Genomic DNA, 15,874 nt, shown 5'->3' with positions numbered 1-15,874 from the left:
AACAAATGTGACCAAGAAGATCCTCTTTTAACAACCTTATGACTGGCCCAGAATGAGCTCTGTGCCTGAGTGGAGATGTGAATCTAAGGTGGGGTGCAGACCGCCAAAAAGAGGCACCTCTCTTTGCTGCACAGGAGCGCCGCTGCCTAGCAAAGAAGGAGCTGTAAAAAGTGGCTCCTTTTTGTGGCGCCGCAAAGTGCCAGAGACAGTTCCATGATGGCGCAGCTGCGCAGCGCCATTTGTAGGTGGTGCAGCTACCATGTAATCATTGCACGTGCTGTTTGTATGGCACTGCACAACTGTGGCGTGCTGATGATGTGCTAGGGTTGCGGGGCGTGTGCATACGCCGCCCCGAGGCAACCCTAGCACGTTGTGGACACGCTGCAAAGGGCCCATCTATACAGGGCCTAAGTTTCAACACTCCCAGTCTCAAACTCCAGTCTTACTGGCTCTCTCAGTATTTCCTCTGCTTTGCCAGGGACCATTCATGATGGTGTGAACATGCTGCAGAATCCTGAGCAGAAGGCAACAGCTGTGTTCCACTCAGAAATCCACCAGAGAAAGAGCTTGTGACTTGAAGAACACCCAGCTGAGCTGGTATTTCTCTGGAACCAGCCTCTGGCTTTGTTTCTTTGAGATTCATTCACGGCTGTTCTTCTCTCCCCAGCCAAAGAGATCCAGCTCATGCACAGAGCTCCTGTTGTCGGCATTGTTGTTCTGGATGGCCAGAGCATTCCACTTCCAGAACCCCTGGAAGTAGCACATGACCTTTCCAAGAGTCCCAACATGCAAGGTAGCCATCAACTTCTCGTGGTGTCTGAGGAACAATTTAAGGTAATAATACTGGGTGTGTGCTCCTTACCTTCTGGCGTACATTAGCTGGAGAAATTCTGAAGAGATTGCAGTATTTTTCCTCTCAAGATTTCCTCCCTGGATTTGCTTATGTTTGGCAGAGCCTGGAAATCTGTTTATAACTGTAACTCCCCAAATGGCATGCTGGTTTTGTGAGTTGAAGTCTGAAATAATAAGTTTCCCAAACTCTTCTCAAGAGCAACATTCAGTTATGTCAGGTTGCCTTTAGACATGAAATAAGTGTCTAGGAGTCTTGAACATTCTTCATACACTCTAAGGTTTCCTACCATTCTCTCTCTCCGTCCTACCTACACAAGTCATACAGTTCTATATTTTATTAACTTTGTCCTTTTCATACTGTTTCTATACATACATTCAGACTGCTAGAGGGTTGACCAGCATGCTTACCTAGAAAGGGACAGAGTCAGACTTAGAAGGAAAGACCAAGATTCTGTCTACAAACCAGTACTTTGGTTTTGTGTATGGCAATGTAGTTGTTAATAGGCAGTGAGAACCAGACATAGCTTATCATGTCTGTGTGCAAAAATTTAGAATCATAGAGTTGGAAGAGACCACAAGGGTCATCCAGGTATGCAACTTCATTGTTTGCAGGTCATTGAATCATATAGTCATGTGTGTGCAGCAGTCAAACAGAATAAAGGATAGCTACTTGTTCACTACTTTAGGAAATCCAGGTTTGTTGATGCTACTGAAGAGAGGGAGAGGTTGCAACTTCCAGTTGGCATTCAGGCTAAACATTCTCTTTCTCAGTGCAGATTGATCAGAGATTGAGTTGGGGAGCTTCTGTATAAAGAAAAATAACATGTAGCTTGTTTGTACTGGCAGGTTTTCACATTGCCTAAGGTCAGCTCCAAACTGAAGCTCAAACTAACAGCCCTAGAAGGTTGCAGAGTGCGGAAAGTGTCTGTCGCTAACTTTGCTAGCTGTAAGACTGAATACAATGAGAATGCTCTGGCTGTTCTGACAAACCTGGGAGACATCCAGATTATCTCCCTGCCTTCACTCAAAATCCAAGTGCGTTATCCCTGTATCCGCAAAGAGGATGTGAGCGGCATTGCCTCCTGTGTGTTCACAAGATATGGGCAAGGTAACAAGATGCAAACAAACCAAAGTCCCTGTAACCAAAAGAAACCCCAAAGATATAACTAAACACAACCACCAAAGGGTTCTGGTAAAAACTAAAAAAGAATAACAACACCCTGGAGCAGAAAAACAATGTAATGTCTAAAAGGGTAAAATTACCCCACTGGGAGATTTAAAATGCTAAGGGTGAATAAAATATCCAAAATACTTGGCAATATATGCAAAAATATTTATAAACCAAAAGGCCAGACGCGTTTCGACCTACGTCTTCCTCAGTGGCCTGTAAAAATATAACAAGTATAATAGCACCTTAGCAACCAATGTGACTTTGCTGAATTCAAAAGCTGCAATGAGTTTGAACTGCGCTCAGAGTGTCTTATATAACCAGCTGTTCTGGTTATGAGCTTAATCCTGCTAAAACTCAAGAACAAATCCTAGGGAAAAGCATAGGGTGTGGAGTAACAATAAAAATCTGAAAATCACCAACACACATGAGGTCAATGTTGAGTTTTAGCAGGATTAAGCTCATTACCAGCACAGCTGGTTATATAAGACACTCTGAGAGCAGTTCAAGCTCATTACAGCTTTTGAATTCAGCAAAGTCACATTTGTTGCTAAGGTGCTATTACACTTTTTATATTTTTACAGGCCACTGAGGAAGACGTAGGTTGAAACGCGTCTGGCCTTTTGGTTTATAAATAATTTTGCATATATTGCCAAGTATTTTGGATATTTTATTCACCCTTAGCATTTTAAATCTTCCAGTGGGGTAATTTTACCCTTTTAGACATTACATTGTTTTTCTGCTCCAGGGTGTTGTTATTCTTTTTTAGTTTTTACCAGAACGCTTTGGTGGTTGTGTCAAAGTAACACGATGGCCACACTTAGGTCACCCAGCTCAGCTACATTAAATCTTTGAAACCTTTTTAGCTCTTTCTTGATAATCAACATTTTATGTGTGAGTGGATGGGACAAACCTTCTCTATGCATAATATTTGGAAAGTAAGGCTAAAAAGCAGCGGTAGGCAACCTGCGGCCCGGCGAAGCCTTGGGACCAGCCCCAGCCTGGTCCTGCCGCTGATTGCCGCTAGGGCCTTTGAGGGGCAATTGTCTATAGAAGCCTCAGAAACATGCATTTATATTAAAAAAAATTAAAAATCAGCAAATTTTTTCGCGTGTCCTCCATTTTTTTAAAAAAAGTGTCTTCCATTTGAAAATTTTGTCCTACATTTGCCCTGGTTTATTTATATATTTATTTTTTTAAAAAATGTTTAATTATTTATTTTTTGGCTTCGGCCCCCCAGTTGTCTGAGGGACAGCAACCCGGCCCCCGGCTTAAAAAGATTGCCTACCCCTGCTAAAGAGAGACAGTATGGCATAGTGCTTTTAGCGTTGGACTATGACTCTGGAGTCCAGGGTTCAAGTCTCCATTCAACCTTAAAAACCGGCTGGGAGACCTTAGGCAAGTTATACGCTCTCAGCCTCAGAGGGAAGCAAAGGAAAACCCTCTGAACAAAATTGCCAAGAAAACCCTACAATAGGATTGCTGTACATTGTAAATGCCTTGAAGGCACAAAATAACAAAGGCGAAAGAAAGTTCATAATGAGGGGTATATTTTATCAGTTAATACTGGCACATCTTAACTTAAAACTATCTTTTTGAAAAGAACACAAGAGTGCCTCCTTGAGGAAATACTACATCAGGTTTGGACTTATACCTGTATGTCTAGATTTATGCATCATAGGTGTATATGTATAGAGCATCCAACAAATTTTAGACACTATGTGAAAGTCTTCTTTTAAGAATCAGTTTTCAGTCATGACACTGAAAGCATATTTTGAACATAGGCCCACTCTGGTCAATTGCACTTGCTTTCAAAATGCTGTGTACAGGTTTGAAGCTTTGGGCTAACCTTGTTGGGTGGGAAACTGTAAATGCCTTTTAAGGAATCTAGTTCTTTCATATTTTGGTATCTTTGTACCTCACAACTTGCATTTTCTTTATCTTTCTCTGCAGGGTTCTACCTCATTTCCCCATCAGAGTTTGAGAGATTTTCCCTTTCCCCAAAGTGGCTGGTTGAACCACGATGTCTGATAAATGCCCCTGAGAGCAAAAGCAATAGCCGTGTTCACAGCTCATCTGCCATGGAAAATTCTTCAAGGAAATCTAAGTACGAGTTTTCATTGACCTAGTCAGCTAGCCATTTTTGTTATGTTTGGAAAGGATGTCATTACAAAAGAGCTGCACTCAAATTTATATTTCTCTGACTCTTGTAGAATTTGTCACTCACATGTATCTATGGGGGTATTGCACCTGGAAGACTTTGGATAGGTTCTCTTGCCACTCTATACCTGCCCAGTGTGGCAATGCCCCATGCCACACCAGCTTGTTGGCAATGTTTGCCCATCTTTCCCCTTTTATTCATTATTGTTATTGAAAAAGAGAAATAAAAATACCAGAAATGCTCAGTTTCATATTGCTAAGATTTTTGTGAGGTGAGTAGAATGTAGTTGCCTGGCTTTGTTAAAAAAGACATGGGGGCACTAGATCTTGGAAATTCTATATACCCACAGAGTAATCTCCTAGCTCTCCTGAATAACATTTGTGTCTAGGCCTTTATGACTTCATGCTACAGTGTGGCCTCAACACTAGATAGATAGATGGATAGACAGACAGACAGACAGACAGACAGACAGATAGCATCATTGTATGAAGAAAGTTAGCATGGCATGGAGAAGGGTTTTTGATTCCTCCCTAAAGACAAAGAAAATTTTGTTAACCATAACAATAGTTTTTACAGCCTCCTTCTAAAATTCAAAGTTGTATAATCCAGACATGATTCACCAATACTGTAAGAATTAGTCTTATATTAAAACTTTTCCATCCACATGTTTTGTTACCTTAAATTTTTAGAGGCAACAAATGCCCTTATGTGAACCAAGCATACATACCTTTCCTTATTACCTAAGACAGTTTCCAGATATTGTTGTTATAAGTCCTTTAGATTAGTTGTGACTTCCATAAGATTTAACTTGCTTTGAGCCCAGGAATAGGGCAGCTGTTTCTGACCTGCCTAATGTAGAGTTGCAATTCATTTATGATTATTTGTTTTACTGGTACTCCCCCTGCATTTTTATTTTTATTTGTTTATTTTTATTTTTATTTTTTTAATTTTTGTTTTCTGCTGCAGCAAGGAGTCAGGGTGGAGTTCTGATGATCTGCATGAAGAAGGTAACTAAAAGTGAATGCACAGATAGTTTTTTGCCAATCCAGTGCTGTGGTTAGTAGACTAAATTAGTATCCAGGTCAGATTACTCTTCACACCACAGTTTATGGACACAGTTCAGTTCAGAAATTTGTGCCTGGGCCAGGATATAGCCAGAAAGCTGTGGACTGCCACTGATAAGAAGGAATGTATCTTGCCAGTACTTAGAGCTTTATGGGATTTTTTTTCCTGGCTTTTTTTCTAGTTCAGAGTACTATCTGGATATTTGTAACAGTTTGAGACAAGAAATGCTGGTTTTAGATCCTAAAGTGGGTTCTTTTTAGAAAGAGCTGGATCACGATCTTCATAATAGCAGTGATCCCCAAACTCTGGCCTCCCAGGAGTTTTGGACTTCAACTTCAGAAGCCTCAGCCATCTTGGCCAGTAGTATAGGATTCTGGGAACTGAGGTCCAAAACACCTGGAAGGCCAGAGTCTGGGAATCACTGAAAGAGGAATAAGGTGCTCTCAGATTATTATTATTATTATTATTATTATTATTATTATTATTATTTTCTATTTCCCACCTCTCCCTACCGATCGAGGCAGGATCACAACAGATAAAATACATACAGAGCATATAAAATTTCCAGCGTTAAAATTCTCATAAAATTAGCCCTCATAGATGGGGCCTTCTTATCTTTTCATAGAGTCATAGAACTTTTAACAAGTTCTAGAATGGGGTGTGCTGCTCCCAAGAGTACTACTTTTTCTGTTGGGGTGGATAAAATGTTCTTAGATTTCCAGGATCCTGTTTTAATATGGGGGTAGGAGGGGTGGGGGTGGAACAGGCTGCTTTAACCTTCCTTATAATATTTTAACCTTCCTTAACCATTTTTCTTTCAGAGAAGACGCGTGGCAGGTTGATGGAACATGCTCTGCTCAATGACGAGAGTGAGATGGATATTACTTCCTTTGTATAATGGAGTGATAAGATCAGCATTTGGGGATTAGTGGTATAATCAGCCTGAAATTCTTTGATAGTGTAGATCTAGCCATGTGATTCTGCACTAGTACCCATTATTTAACTCTGGGATACAGCTTTGTGGGTTTTACTAAATTAGACAAGAAAGGAATTAGTAATGCTCTTCAATAGGAAAAGATTGTATTCATATACCTTGTGTGTATAGCTGCCCATTAGCACCTGGTAACTGCTCTTCAATGTGTAGATATCATCCATTTCAAGCCAGCCCCTCTGAGATCAGTGGATATTTCATACTTTAAGATTTGATCTGTCTCCTCTCTACTAAATGCCACGATATGGCCTCAAAAACATTACTGTCTCACCATCACTTCCAGATGCATAGAATGAGAAAAATGATGGATTGTTTATCAGAGCAAACTGAAAAATTGTAAAGTGCTTTGCAAATCAGAGAGTTAAATAGATAAGATGTGCCTACATATCTGCCTAGCGTTTACTGTTTTGGTGTTTCAATGGCATTATTTTTTAATTACTTTTCTATCCTACATTTCCTTCAAGGAACTCATGTCTCTCCTCTTCCCTTTTTATCCTCACAAAAGTCCTGTTTCTCAGGCTGAGAAAGAGTAACTGGCTCAAACTCACCCAGTGAGTTTCATGGCTTAGTAGGACTAACCTACATCTCCTATGCCCTAAATACTATTTAAATATTAAGTAAAAAATATTCATGTGGCCATTTTTGCAATTGTCATGGAAACTACTCCAGAAAAGTAGTTTTCTTAAGCTCTGAGTTGACGACTGTGAAATATCTCCCAAGATCTTACAAGACTGGCTCATCCCAGACTAGACACAATTGCATAAGGGCTCTTGTGGTTATTACATCAAGCAGATGGGTACTTGAGCAGATCTCAGACGTTCTGAGAGAAAATCCAAGTTGTGTGCAGGAGTTTGTCCATGTAAAAAGTGCTTCCTGTAAGTATTAAGCCCAAGGTTTCATCAAACAAGGCTTTTAAGAGAAATACCCAAGATCTCTGAGACTTAATTGAAACTGAATGAAGCAGAACATGCAGTTCCTCTCTCTTTTCCTCTTTTTAATTCTAGCTGTTTTAAACTTGCAAGCTTGCAGGTCATATTAAGATTCTTTCTCAAGTACAATCTGAGCAAAGCAAGCTTTAAAAAGTCTGATAAACCTTTTCTTATTTTCAGTAAATCAGTTGCAAAGCCCTGGCAATTCTGTAGCAAAATTGTTGCCTGAATTCATTTTGCCTGAGTAGCAAAAAAGTTGTTTCTCAGATTTTAACTACCTTCACAACTTATATTCAAAGCACAAAGCTGGTATATGTGATGGTGAACGTAATGTGACAAGTTCCATTCCCAGGAGTTAAAATCTGCTAAGCCCTGACAGCTCTATGGCAATGGCTGAAGTTCTGTCACCTGTCTGTGGAGGATAGCGTTTGAAAGAGACAGTTGCGAAGGGGCATAGTGGAAATGAGTTCTTAATCATTAGCACTGAGCAATATCTGCATTCACTTCCCTTGACTGCCTTCTTTTTGCTCCCTTTCAGATGTTCTGAAGGAGATACAAAGCACTCTGGAGAGTGGAAGGGGGTGAGTCAGGCTTCTGCTTATTTCTGTTGGGATTTTCAGAGGTCTCTTCCAGCAAGAAAAAGGAAAGCAAGAAGGGGCCAGGGAAGAACTGAAAACATGTCTTTAGCAAACCTGAAATGCTGAGCAGTGTTTTTTTGTTCAAGTGCTTCCTTCCCATGCTCAACTTTTTAAAATGATCTTGCATTTCTGGGTATAGGAGTTTTGAAATGAGTGGTGGTGTGCAGATTATTTTTCTGAATTCTAATTAAGATATTTCAAGCTAATATGAGTTAGGAATGTACACTGTATTATCCCTATCTTGTGAGTACTTCAAGATGTATTAAATGGGAGAGAAGCGTTCTTGGGGGGGTTTAGTGCTTGTAGTTTAGGATTGTTCTTAAAGATTTATTCTTCTTTTTGAGGCTCTCTGGGTGAGGATTATAAATATTTTAATAAGTAAATAGCCAAGGTGTGTAGATCTAATGAGAACAAATTAAGTATGTGTGAATTGGGCCCCTTCCTGTTCTCGTGGATTTACTTTGTTGCATTGGAGGTATAATGCTTCCTTCTCAAAAAGAGATTAGCTTTTTCTGCCTCAGTGATTAGTGCTTCATTGATTACTGGGACATTACACTGCAAAATTAAATAGCTATGATTCTACTTTTAACTGCCTTAGTTGCTTCCAGTGGGGTCCTGCGGTTTGTAGTTTGGAAAGGCTCTCCAGGAATTCCAAACTGAAAGCCCTGGGATTCCTTTTGAAGTTATCATGGCAACTAAAGTGGAATCATAGCACGGAATGGAGCCCTGGTGGCGCAGTGGTTAAATGTGGTACTGCAGCCACTCACAGCCACAAGGTTGTGAGTTCGATCCCAGGGAGGGCTCCATGGGCCACTCAGCCCTCCATCCTTTGGTAGGTCGGTAAAATGAGTACCAAGCTTGTTGGGGGCAATTGGTTTACAGATTGTAAACTGCTTAGGGAGTACTTAAGTGTACTGATAAGCGATATAGAAATGTACTTGCTATTGGTACTGCGAAAGGGTCCCTGGTTGTAATGTGTCCACCTAAATACAGTTGCTTTTCCCAACTAGAATAGACCCTTTGAATCAATTGCTTGAAGCTAACTCAACGTGTGTGAATCCCCTGTATGTAGTGGGTTAGTGCAGTTAGCAATTCGATCAAGGCCATTGTTTTGCTGTTAGATTTTGATGAAGAAGATTGTGGAATTCAAAACAACAGGATAAATCCTACCTGACTCATAAAGACATCCCTCTGATGACTTGTTCATTGTTTTTGCAGCAGTTACATTGACAGAAATTCACAAAAGATCCAAGTAGGACACAGAATAAGTAATGGAGGAGGTAGGTGGACACACCTTGACTTAAACTGAAAGTAAATATACAGGAGAGATGACATAAAAAACTGTGGTTTGCTACGAAAATATACCTTGTTATGCCTTTGGTCCATGATCTTCCTGCTCCTGTTGTGCATGAGGTGAAAAGATGGCAAGCTTCCATTTGTAGTTCATCACAAATCACACTTTTCCATTTTACCTGAATACTTGAGAATTGTGTTTTGTGCATAAACTATTGTTTGATATCAAAATAAAATCAGATCATGGTTTGCAAAATCAAATCCAGTTGTAACAAAGTGCTAATGTTTCCAGCCTTGAGGAAAGAAGAAAAAAATGGCTATCCTCAAGACTTAAATGCTGAAGTGTTTTGTAGTCACACCAGACTTGTGGTGATTCCTGATCTGCTAGCTGCCAATAAGGTCTTTAAGAGTCTTTCTCTGCAGTTACTGTTCCTAATCATCACTATAAAAGATTGCTTGGCAAAGAAGAATTTAATTCCCACTTTCCTCCCACACGCTACAGTTTTCTCCCTTTAAAGTAAGCTGCAGCTGGGAACTTGGCCAGACTTCACCGCATAAGCCAACAGTACTAATGTAGCCTTTTGACTAATCTAATTTCTTCCTCTCCAGTCACCTCCCCAACCAAGGTCAACTGGGACTGGACTTCAGCTCTCTGAAGGCTCAGCATTGAAAAGCACTAGTTTTGGGAAGCAAAATTGATTATTTAGTTTGGCCCCATTCTCTACATGGTTTAGCAATAGTGAAACAATTCTGGCAGAGGATTGCTGCATCTGAGCATGCATCTGAAAAAGTAGGCTCAAGTCTACAAAAGTTCATGCTACCAACTTCTTTCAGTTAGTCTCCCTTTGCATACTGATTTTCCAGACTAACACAGCTATGTCTTTGAATTCTGGCAGAGGTTAGGCATTCATACAGCCAAACTCCTTTCCATTCCTAGTTACATGCTGTATAGTAGGCTTTGCTGCATAAATTGGTAGAAAGGTCTCCCAGCTATTGCTGGACTGCAACTCCCACAAACCCTGGTCAGTATAGGCAAAAATGAGGGATGATGGGAGCTTAAATTGGCTAGATCTGGATGGCAATATGTTGCCTTATCATCTCTGTAGTAAGGTGTTCTTTCCAACTGCTACCAGTGGTGTAGCACAGTGTCTAGCACATCTGCAAAAAGTGGATTGGCTTCCTTCCGGTGTTCTGGTGTGACTCCTGCTTAACCAGTGTTCTTTTATATTTCAAAATGAGGTAGTTAAAATGCAGTAATTCTCTCTTCAGGCTGTGTAAAATTAACTGCACTATTTTCTCTTTCCAGCAGAGTGATTGTGCTCTGGCCATGTTGCTGTAATACCTGGCATTTGGAAAGGGTGCCATAACACTACTGACTGTGGGTCCAGTGTCCGTGGGGGAGAGGCCTCCACTGACTGTGGCCTTGCAATATATTACAGGGCTAAGTCTTGCTTGGCCACTCTGCACTCCAGGTCCTCCTCATCTTCGCAGTGCCTCGTCCAAAGCCCTCCTGGCTCTTGAGTCTGGAACGATTCATTGGCCTCTTTTCCTTCATGCCTCTGGATATTATGTTCTTTTTGCAATTCCTCAAATATTTGCACAATTTTTTTTGAAAGATTTCTACTGGGATGGGTTTTAAATTATAAATATTGCTGCCTCTCAAGCAGATTTTTTTTAATATTGTTACCTCTGATTAAGATTATTTTTTGTACATTTTTTAAAAATTGTCTTGGGTGTTAATAGAGGCATATTTTAGAAGGTTTTTTTTTTTAAATCTTGAATGAAATAATATATGTAACTTTAGATCCCTGTGGCTGCTGTAATTTTTTTCTATGAGGAAATTGCAAGATTTTGATCTTTTTACAGTACTGTTAAGTGGCAGACTTGAGTACAATCTTTATTTTTGTAGCTGTTCAAATTGTGGGGAAATAATCAAACTTAACTTGATTTTTGTGTGGACACTACATTGATCTGTCTTAAATAAAGCAATACCTTTACTTGTTTAAGCATCTTTCTGTTGCTTGCCTCTGAAATGTCTAGCATACTTGCAACTGCAGAAGGGAGACATGACTCTCTTAAGTATTGTGTGCTTATTGGGTTTTGAAATTTTGAATTTTTCTTTATTCTTAGTCTAAAAGCCATTTAAATAATCCCTCCACCATGTAAAACTCTTCCTACTTGCGAATGTTTGGAAGCTTATTTCAGCCTGGGGGCAGAATTCAGTTTCAAAGACATACCGTATTCAGGGGCCAGATCCCAGAGGTAGATGGAGACAAAGGCAGAAGTTGTTACTACAAATAACTAAGCCATGGGTCTGGATTTCAGTCTTACAAAATGGGAAAAACCTATATAGCACACAGTTGTATCTTCAAAAAGGGATTGGGACCATCCAGGAAGGCTGTTCAGCCTAGGAACTGATGTTCCTCACCCCTACTGTATGTCATGTGTTCACTATATGTTGATAGAATGGAGAGAGACGCATGCACCTCAATGAAGGAGATGCCCCAGACCAGTGGTTCCCAAACTATGGGGCGGGAACCCCAGGAGTGCACAAGACTTGGAGACCCTGATCCCTCCTTCTCTACTTTCCAAATCTTTTCTCTCCTGGAGTGGAAGAGAAAGGCAAGGAAGGCATTTGGTGCCTCTGTCTAAGCAGGGAGAGAGAGAGCTATTACCATATAAGATATTAAAATATGAATATGCATGAATGTGTGAATGAAAATACACAAATTAAAACATTTTTATTCATACGCTATGTCAAGTGGAGGGGGCAACATCTGATGTTATGCAAAATGCCAGAGTCCCAAGTTGGCACCCGCAATCAATATTTAATAGGGGAATTTTATTAGCTTAATCATAGCAGCCAAGAGAGCTTGGGCAAGTGGGGATCAAACCTTTATATACTGGTTCTGAGAAACAACTCCAGAATGCAAGGTCCAGGGGAAGTTTATTTGTAGAAGAGAATCACAACTTTCAGATAAGCATGCACTCACAAGAACTAACAATATAAAAGCAAATAGCAACTTTAAGGACTACAGGATGTAATACTGTACCAGTTCCAATCTGGGGATTCTGTGAAATGAAATGGCTCAGCAGTTGCCAGCAAACTGACAGTCTCTCTCTGAATCTCAGGCAAGACCAAATTGGAGGTGCCTTGGCAGGCATATTTATAGGGCAAAATGTATCCTGGGTCAGATTTTGGGATTAAAATGAAGTTTCCAGGAGAGAAGAATGAGAAGGGAATGTGTAAATTACTGGACAATCAGTGCAAATGTGTCTGGACAAAGAAATATCTCCTACAGAGGGATGTTCTATTCATTTATAAGTACAAGGTCTATCACTTACCATCACTCCTATCAATGAAGGGATTGTGCAGATTCCATTCTTGATCGATCTATCCTTGCCATGAGCTCTTGAGCTTTCCCAAACTGAGCCAGCTGCCATGGCTAGTTTCCTGCATTGGAGCAAGTTATCGGCTACATGCCTAAAACATCAAATAACACTTGAAGAACCACCAGTTTCCGCAGTCCTGATTTATGGTCTCTGTTGAAACTGCAAGGTGCCTTTATGTATAATTTCTGTGATCTATGGAATATAGAGGACATACCAGTTCATAGTAGACTTGCTTCACGTTACACCAGCTATGCTAATGCCAATGTTTTGACTCTCAAAGAAAAAGGAGACAGGCATATCTACATTCTTAGGCATATTCTTAGGCATATCTACATTCTCCTAACTTTCTTGTTAGGAGCAAAAGGTTTAAATGTGCAATAGTGCTGCTTAAAGGCTCTTATATTGCCAATTCAGTTTCACATCACCATACCATTGACTGGAATATCGAGGTATGGCCTTGCTGCAAAATTACATGGTACATATGAAATAGGGATTGTTCTCCACCCTATCTCTCCAGTTGCCTGGGCTTCCAATTCATGAATCACAGTAAAGTGCAAACAGGCAGAGTTAGCACCAACACTTCACTTAAACATTATTATTATTATTATTATTATTATTATTATTATTAAGTATTGGAATCACAGTATATTTCTATAGAATGATAGGGAGCAATATAGACTTTTCAGTGTCTAGGCACATTACTTTTACTGCATGTACATTACATATACTGTAAGGCATCATACATAAGGCATTGAACCGTTGTGTACTCTGCTTTTCCTTAGCAAGCATGATACATTCATAAGGAATTGAACCAGTATAACCTGGCGGGGGGCATTTTAGCAGGGATCTCTTTACTTAACATGTGCCTTCAAGTTGCTTCTGATTTACAGTGACCCTAGTAAGGCAAACCGATTTGTATTTGTATTTTGTATTTATTTTATCGGATGTAATCCCGCTTCGATCTGCAGTACCTTCAAGCCTTTATGCCATGCTGGCTTCTAAACTTGCCACACAGAGTCAGAAACAACTTGAAATAAAATCTTACACAATATTGCTTAGCCCCCTATCCACTAAGGAATACAATCTCATTGGTAAACTATAGATCTCTAAACCAGCATTTGCTTAGTGTTTCTCCTCAGCATGGTCAGGGCTTTTATCAGCCAGGAGCAGCACAGCTGTTATCAACAGCCATTATGATCCTGGGGGTGCTAATAGCCTGCTGTCCCTCTTCTTAGTCTATTTTCTATCCTTCCTAGCCTATCTTGTCCAATCAGATGATAAATCTTTCACTGGCTTCAGTTTCGGTTAATACAGTAGGCCCTTGGCATCCACTGGTGATTGGTTCCACAATCCCCTGTGGATACCAAAATTTGTGGATGTTCAAGTTGTATTAAATACAGTGGATAGTAAAATGCTGTCCATGATATAAAATGGCAAAATCAAGGTTTGCTTTTTTGGAATTGATATATATATTGAATATTTTGAAGTCATGGATGCTTGAATCTGTGGATAAAGAATCCTTGTGTACAGAGGGCTAATATTTTTCTCCAGTCAAGTGAAGAGATCTTAATGGTCTCATGTTCCTGGCTTCCTTCCATCAGATTATATCAGCCATCTGGTACCCTTTAATGTGGACCCCACACAGAATCCAGATTAACTGACTAAAGGGAAACAGTCCTTGAGCCCTCTGTTACCCAAAATGCAAGTATACCAGGAGGGCATCCACAATTAATATTCAAATAGGGTGATTTTATTATCTCAAATAAAATCAGCCGAGAGGGCTTGGGCAACTCAAAGTGGGGATGGGGAAGTGAATGTGAAGGGAAGTTGTGAATAACCAGTCATAGAATCATAGAGTTGGAAGAGACCACAAAGGCCATCCAGTCCAACCCCCTGCCATGCAGGAAGCAGATGGCCATCCAGCCTCTGTTTAAAGACATCTAAGGAAGGGGACTCCACTACACTCCGAGGGAGTTTGTTCCATTGTCGAACAGCCCTTACTGTCTGGAAGTTCCTCCTGATGTTGAGGTGCAATCTCTGTCCTTGGACAAAGGAGTATTGCTCTCAGATGGAAGTACTCTTGGGTTTTTGTTCACTTGTAAACAGAAGGTCTAACAACTGCCATCACTCCTATCAGTGAAGGGATTATGCAGGTTCTTGATCAATCTACCCTTGACTGTGTGCTCTTGAACTGCTCCCATGCCTAGCCTCCCGGATTTCCTAATATGGTATGACTGGTTTCCTGCTCTGGAGGCATCCTCTGGGCTACATGCCTCAAACAGTCCTTTTGATATCAACTTAACATTAGAAATGATGGGGGGTGGAAGGAGGCTAGACTTTGTGGTAACACATCAGTCAAACAGACAGAGGTGGAAAACCACACCTGTTTTAGGCTCACTATATTTGAATAACAAGGCAACAATATGACTGTTTGTCAAACATCTAAATGACAAAACATAAACATTTTTTGTTTTAAAGTATCAGCAAAAGCAAAGCTTTGTGTAATATAACTGTCATACAATAAACAAGACTTTAATTGAGAGTTCCTGCATGGCAGGGGGATGGACTGGATGGCCCTTGTGGTCTCTTCCAACACTATGATTCTAAGACAAATGGAATTACATATGTCTAGGCACCAGATTTAGTCATTTAACCATTAGTCTTTCTATTCTGTGGACTTGACTGTGGACTTGAAATCCACGGACTTGAAAATCCACAGAGGGCAACAGCCATTAACCTCAATGGGGTGTGCACCCCATTCAAGCCTATGGCGCTTGAATATGCACAAATTTTGGAACTCGTGAGGGGGGGGTCTGGAACCGATCCCCCATGAATTTCAAGGGGCAACTGTAGTTCCATTGCAAGCAATGCCAATTATAAAGTTAAGATAAGAGCACAATTATTTATTTATTTATTTATTTTGGTGGTTCTAACTTTAGTCCCAGCTGGGACATTTTAAAAGCAACTGGAAAGTAGGATGACAGAGGATAAATCTGGACAGTCCTTGCCAATTTGGAACAGCTTGGAGGGTATGTTTGTGGAAGAACACTTTTTCTTTACAAATATGTCAGATATCACATGATCTGGACCAATCCAACCAGGAATCTGGGGCTCTTTAAACAGTATCCATGTATAGGCTGTAGATCTCAGTAGGCAATATCAATGAGAACTGGGAATCTTGGCAGGCTCTGAAATGAACTGCCTCCTGCACACTGGTAATTTTTGCAGCATGGAAGTGTACCTTTAGAACAATTCTCTAGAAGCAGGTTGTCCTGCTCTGGTGAGCCTAACTTTGAAAAATAAAAGCTTATGAGGAATTAGATTATGTTTCAGTTTGACATGCTTGAATATATATTAGAATAAAAGGTAACATTTACTTTAGTT

The 15,874-nt window shown here is 40.2% G+C and overlaps 1 protein-coding gene across 3 annotated transcripts in view; it reads left to right on the top strand.

Moving 5' to 3' along the window:
• Nucleotides 1–11,103, top strand: part of LLGL2 (LLGL scribble cell polarity complex component 2) — a 76,110-nt gene extending 65,007 nt beyond the window's left edge. For all 3 annotated transcript variants that reach the window (XM_089536223.1, XM_089536240.1, XM_089536232.1), the window contains exons 19-26: nt 668–834; nt 1,699–1,960; nt 3,974–4,127; nt 5,148–5,188; nt 6,068–6,115; nt 7,705–7,747; nt 9,023–9,084; nt 10,404–11,103. In XM_089536223.1, the coding sequence (XP_089392349.1) occupies nt 668–834; nt 1,699–1,960; nt 3,974–4,127; nt 5,148–5,188; nt 6,068–6,115; nt 7,705–7,747; nt 9,023–9,084; nt 10,404–10,411 (785 nt within the window). In that variant the 3' untranslated portion in view covers nt 10,412–11,103. The remainder of the gene's footprint in view (nt 1–667; nt 835–1,698; nt 1,961–3,973; nt 4,128–5,147; nt 5,189–6,067; nt 6,116–7,704; nt 7,748–9,022; nt 9,085–10,403) is intronic.
• The last annotated feature ends 4,771 nt before the right edge of the window (nt 11,104–15,874 follow it).

The sequence above is a fragment of the Sceloporus occidentalis genome, unplaced genomic scaffold (genome assembly GCF_023333645.1).
Source record: "Sceloporus occidentalis isolate IW3139 unplaced genomic scaffold, rSceOcc1.0.p SCAF_1, whole genome shotgun sequence".
NCBI classification, from domain to species: Eukaryota; Metazoa; Chordata; class Lepidosauria; order Squamata; family Phrynosomatidae; genus Sceloporus; species Sceloporus occidentalis.
The sequence above is the reverse complement of the archived record's forward strand: the minus strand, read 5'-3'. Positions and strand labels throughout refer to the sequence as shown.